The 5,565-nt window shown below is 41.0% G+C and overlaps 1 protein-coding gene across 1 annotated transcript; it reads left to right on the top strand.

Annotated features, from left to right (window-relative positions):
- The first annotated feature begins 4,322 nt into the window (after window positions 1–4,322).
- On the top strand, window positions 4,323–5,339 carry LOC128565372 (olfactory receptor 52K1). The gene has a single exon (XM_053561776.1). The coding sequence runs from the start codon at window positions 4,339–4,341 to the stop codon at window positions 5,281–5,283; it is 945 nt and encodes a 314-aa protein (XP_053417751.1). The 5' UTR covers window positions 4,323–4,338; the 3' UTR covers window positions 5,284–5,339.
- Window positions 5,340–5,565: the final 226 nt, after the last annotated feature.

Raw genomic sequence — 5,565 nt, 5'->3', positions numbered from 1 at the left:
GTCTCTGGGAACTGGATCACAGAGGTCTGGTGACTACTCTGATATGGCTTACTCCAGTGCTGTGTGGAGTCAGGAGGAGCCACCTAGCAAATAGATCAATCTGGGAAAGTTGATGTCTCCTTCCCCACTTTGCCCCTCCATCGGACCCAGTCACTGGTATCTCTGCAGATGGCTAACCCAGTTGCCTGTAGTGAACAGATGCCCCAGGGGTTTGCACCTGCCTGAATTGCAAGGAAATCTGCCAGGCCCCTGCAGTCTGCTGCTATCTAGCAGGAGGAGGTGGGGCCTGACATCTTTGAGTGCTTGATGCAGGTGGTGGTGGGGGGAGGTGTTCACTCAGGCTTAGCCCCGTCCCTGATTGATGTTGCTAACAGAACAGAACAGAACAGAACAGAACAGACAACTTTGCGGGATTCTTTCTCTGTTTCTGCTAAAATTGCCTGCAGAAGACGGGCTGTTCTGAGTTCAAACGACTTTGCTGCTGGAGGTTTGTGTCCGATTACCTCTCTGAGTTGGCCCTGCCCTGGAAGCTTCCCGAGTTTGTGAGCAGTGTCAGGCAAATCCTTTGCTCACTGGCGGCCTCCTCTGGTTGCCCAGGGAGACAGGGGGTGTGGCTTCATAATATCCAGAAGTGAGCCGTTTTGCTTTTGTTTGCGTCCTTGTGATCACAGCTTGCCTCAGCGGTGTTGGTGTGCGTTCTTCAACTTACTCTCTTGGTGCAGCTCAAATCCACCTGGATACTTACTAAATTTTTGTCCCTTAACTCTCCTTCTGGACGGGAGCCTCTGTGGAAAGCTGGCTTCAGTTCGCCATCTTGTCTCTCCCCTATTCCTGAGTGATTTTAAAGAACTTTTTTTTTTTGAGACAGTCTCACTTTGTTGGCCTGGGTAGAGTGTCATGGCACATCATAGATCATAGCAACCTTAAACTCTTGGGATCAAGAGACCTTCTTGCCTCAGCCTTCCAAGTAGCTGGGAGTACAGGAATGCACTACCACATGTGGCTAGTTTTCTTATTTTTAGCAGAGATGGGGATCTTACTCTTCCTCAGTCTGGTCTGGAACTCCTGAACTCAAGCGATCCTCCTGCTTTTGGCCTCCCAGAGTGCTAGGATCACAGGCATGAGCCACTAATGCCTAGTATTTACAGAGATTTTTACTTCTTACCATTTATACTGGCAGCTTGATTTTTGAGCCAACATTTTCCTTTCCTGGATTACTAAAAAAAACTCCAGACACTTGTTCCTTTTTCTATGCTTACTTCTTCGTACTATTCTCATCATAGATGCCATAGAAAACTTTAAAAAATCAAATATGTCCCTTCTCTGAAGAAAATAAGTTTTGATCCTGGGTTAAATGAGGAAACTTTGTAAAATTCTACAAAGGCTGGCAAAACCTTGTGTAAGTGGGCCCTACTGTTCTGACCTCTGTAACTCTCCTATTCAGTTCATCTAGCTTTATTGGCTGCCTCGCTGATCTTTGAATACTATACCTTTTTATGTCTTCAAGCCTTTTCTACAGCTGTTTCATTAGAAAGTTTTTTCTGACATGGTCTCAGCTCCCATTTTTGGTGTAGCTCTGTTGTGGGTACCATTGAGTACAGGTACGGGTTGATAGTGCCTTACTCACCTGCATCCTCCCCCAGGATTTTCCTGCTATGTTGCTTCAGCACTTCAAAGATCTTATTCAGCTATTATGGTGCATATGTGAACAAAGCAATGAGAAAATTAACACTCTTTGGATCAACTCATAACCTTGGGAGCATGGAAGCCAGTGTATAAAAATTCTCCTTTTCTTTGCCTAGAGTGGACAATTCTGAGGTTCCTTCTACATGAGTCATCATATGGAATTGGACACAGTGATTGCATTATCCAGATCAGTAATGCAGCTGTATACCCATTTTTCTGCTTTCTTATTTTACTCTTTCAGCTTGTTCTTGTTCACTGGTATAATTTCTATACACTACTTGCATGGAATCCTCAGTTCTGCTTTTCAAAGAACCAAGGTAGGTATTTCCTCACTTTATCCAATTTTTGCTCAAATTCCCTTTCCAATGAGCCCTAGAGTGATCTATTTAAAAATTTAACTTATCCTGCTTTCCCTACTCACTACCCTATTCTTCATATGTTTTAAAATCCTGACAGTGAATGTATGGTATAACACTTTATCTTATTCATGATGCCATTTTATTATCCATCTACAACCTTTAGCAAACTTGTTCTACTGAGGACTCAGTGTGTTTTGTTCATGGACATTTCTTTAACCTATTCAGTAAAAAATTTCAAATATTTCTCATTAAATTTAGTTTATATATATATATTTTGAGACAGAGTCTCAAGCTGTCACCCTGGGTAGAATGCTGCGGCATCATAGCTCACAGCAACCTCCAACTCTTAGGGCTTAAGTGATCCTCTTGCCTCAGTTTTTCTATTTTTAGTAGAGATGGGGGTCTTGCTTTTGCTCAGGATAGTCTTGAACTCGTGAGCTCAAGCAATCCTTGCCTCAGCCTCCCAGTGTGCCTGGATTATAGGTGTTAGCCACCATGCCCAGCCTCATTTATATTTTAGAATGTCATATGAATACAAAATTTGAGAAGAGATCAAGCTTAAGGACTGAAGAAATTCAATACTTAGACTTAGGGCAGGAGCAGGAACATGAAATGAGAAGCTAAACACTAAAGAATTATGTAAAAGGATTTGTGCATTATCTCACTTAACCTTCCCCTATAGCCCTCAGGTAGAAATAGGGCAGTGCTAGTCCCCATTTATACAGAAAGTAACAGGAGCTAGGAGATAATCGATTTGTTCCAGGTCTGTACTAGATTACCTAAGACCTTCAGCTTCTAGAATTTGCTCATATCTTAAGCAATGAAGTCAGTTTCTTTTCTTTTTTTTATTTTTATTTTTTATTTTTGCAGTTTTTGGCTGGGGCTGGGTCTGAACCTGCCACCTCCGGCATATGGGGCCAGTGCCCTACTCCTTTGAGCCATAGGTGCCACACAAAGTCAGTTTATTTTCAATTTGGTTATGCTAAATGTGTGCTGTCTATTGGTTATCTAGGCTAAAGCAAAAGCCTAGTTATTTAGGGATTGGAAATGGGGACAAGTAAAAAACACAGCTGTCTGATACCTTTAACTACTTTAACTACAATATCTTAAAGATGTTATATTTCCAAAAAAATTTTCTTACTTTTAAAAAAAGGTAGTTTTTCTTAAGTGCTCTGTTTGGTGATTGTGGTAAATATTGTAAATGCCTAATCTCATTTAATCTTTATAAAGTCCACTTAATGAGGTTCTTAAGAATAGAAGAGGGTCTCTGTAAAAATTGGGAATTCCAGTGTTTAAGGGTCTGAGAAAAAAGGAAAAAATGGTGGAGAAGATGAAGAGGTGAAACATTGTTAACAATGAAATGTCACTATAATGGGAATCAGAAGTCAGTTTGGCTAAAGATTAGAGGGAGTTCTTCTGGGACAAAAATGAAGGAGCTGATAGACCGGTAGAGAGAGAGCCACATGAATAGGGAACTTAACATCACTTTCAACCAAGAACAAAAAAGGCTCTTTGTTTTATCAATAAACTGGAGGCAATGCTGTATTTATAGAGATTTGTGGGTATTGAAAGGCTTTGAAAGCTATATTGTAAAAATGCTCTCTAAAAAAACTTTTTACAATGATGAAATATTCTTGGTAGCAACTAGTCACATATAAGATATTTTCAAGTGTTCATTAATTATGAGTTTTTAATTTAATTTTATTAAATATAAATTTAAATTTACATAGTGATATGTGGCTAGTGGCAACCATATCATATAGAATAGTTCTAGAGAAATACACATATACAGACTATGTGGTTAATAGGGCACTAGAAATTACAAGATTTAACTTATGTATTAATTCTAGTCTGAGATTTCAGGACGAAAATTGGCTTTTGTGTTTAAGAGTTTAGCTTACCTAGAAGGCAGAAATTGTACCAAAGTATGTGATAAAAAATGAGTTGATTTAAACATATTTTTTTTTCAAGGTATTCCTGACATTATCAAGAACACAGAAACTACTACCTATTCTCTATTCCTTTGTGAAAGTTGTCATGTGATATCAATTCAATGGATATTTAATATTGTCAACAATGAAAATCTAAAGTTCCTTAAGGATAGGAAACACGGATTATGCTTCTCTATGTCTATGAAGGTTACCAGCTTATTTAAGATCCTGAAATGTGAACAAGAGCTAATCCTTGCAGGGGGATATCAGAGGGTAAACTCTAATCATATGTAGTACACTGTAGAAAACATATAGAAGGTTAAGAGGCTCTGAAAAAATTGACTAGAGAATTTCGAGGATCCATGTCAACCTCCAATACTACCTCAACCCACCCAGCTGCCTTCTTGTTGGCAGGAATTCCAGGTTTGGAGCACTTGCACATCTGGATCTCTATCCCCTTCTGCTCGGCCTATGCTCTGGCTCTGCTGGGAAACTGCACCCTTCTCTACATCATCCAGGCTGATGTAGCTCTTCATGAGCCCATGTACCTATTTTTGGCCATGTTGGCAGCCATTGACCTAGTCCTCTCTTCTACAACACTGCCCAAAATGCTTGCTATTTTTTGGTTCAGAGATCACGAAATCAACTTCTATGCTTGTCTGGTCCAGATGTTCTTTCTTCACTCCTTCTCCATCATGGAGTCAGCAGTGCTGCTGGCCATGGCCTTTGACCGCTATGTGGCCATCTGTAAGCCACTGTACTATACCACAATCCTGACTGGGGCCCTTATCACCAAGATTGGCGTGGCTGCTGCGGCCAGGGCTGTGACACTGATGATTCCACTCCCCTTTCTGCTGAGACGCTTCCACTACTGCCGAGGCCCAGTGATAGCCCACTGCTACTGTGAACACATGGCGGTGGTGAGACTGGTGTGTGGGGACACGCGCTTCAACAATATCTATGGCATTGCTGTGGCCATGTTTATTGTGGTGTTGGATCTGCTCTTTGTTATCCTGTCCTATATCTTTATCCTTCGGGCAGTTCTACAGCTTGCTTCTCATGAAGCCCGCTACAAGGCATTTGGAACATGTGTGTCTCACATAGGTGCCATCCTGTCCACCTACACGCCTGTTGTCATCTCTTCAGTCATGCACCGTGTAGCCCGCCGTGCTGCCCCTCATGTTCACATACTCCTTGCTATATTCTATCTTCTTTTTCCACCCATGATAAATCCCATTATCTATGGTGTCAAGACAAAGCAGATTCGTAATCATGTGCTCAGTCTATTCCAGAGAAAGGTTGTGTAGATGTATAGTTCTTTTTTTCCCCCCACTTGCTCAGTACTGATGAAGGCTGAATTGGAGTGGAGAGGAAAAAGTTAAGAGGAAGATTGCAGAATGTCTTTGTTCACAAATTCTCCAGTATGAGAAGGAAAACAGAGTCCTTTTGTTCACAGATTGACCAATCAGATCAGACCAGGTGTTCACCTATAATCTGGTCTGATACAAAAGATTTGACCTTCCCTTTTTCCTAGACTTATCACATGGCTAAGGAAGACATAAAGAACCCTCCAAAGTAATATTGTCACT

Source organism: Nycticebus coucang, chromosome 14, assembly GCF_027406575.1.
Source record: "Nycticebus coucang isolate mNycCou1 chromosome 14, mNycCou1.pri, whole genome shotgun sequence".
Classification (NCBI taxonomy): domain Eukaryota; kingdom Metazoa; phylum Chordata; class Mammalia; order Primates; family Lorisidae; genus Nycticebus; species Nycticebus coucang.
This window is presented reverse-complemented; position numbering and strand designations above follow the sequence as displayed.

Bases quoted from the DNA above. Each gene is read 5' to 3' on its own strand.
- LOC128565372 (XM_053561776.1), top strand. From the start codon at position 4,339: ATGTCAACCTCCAATACTACCTCAACCCACCCAGCTGCCTTCTTGTTG.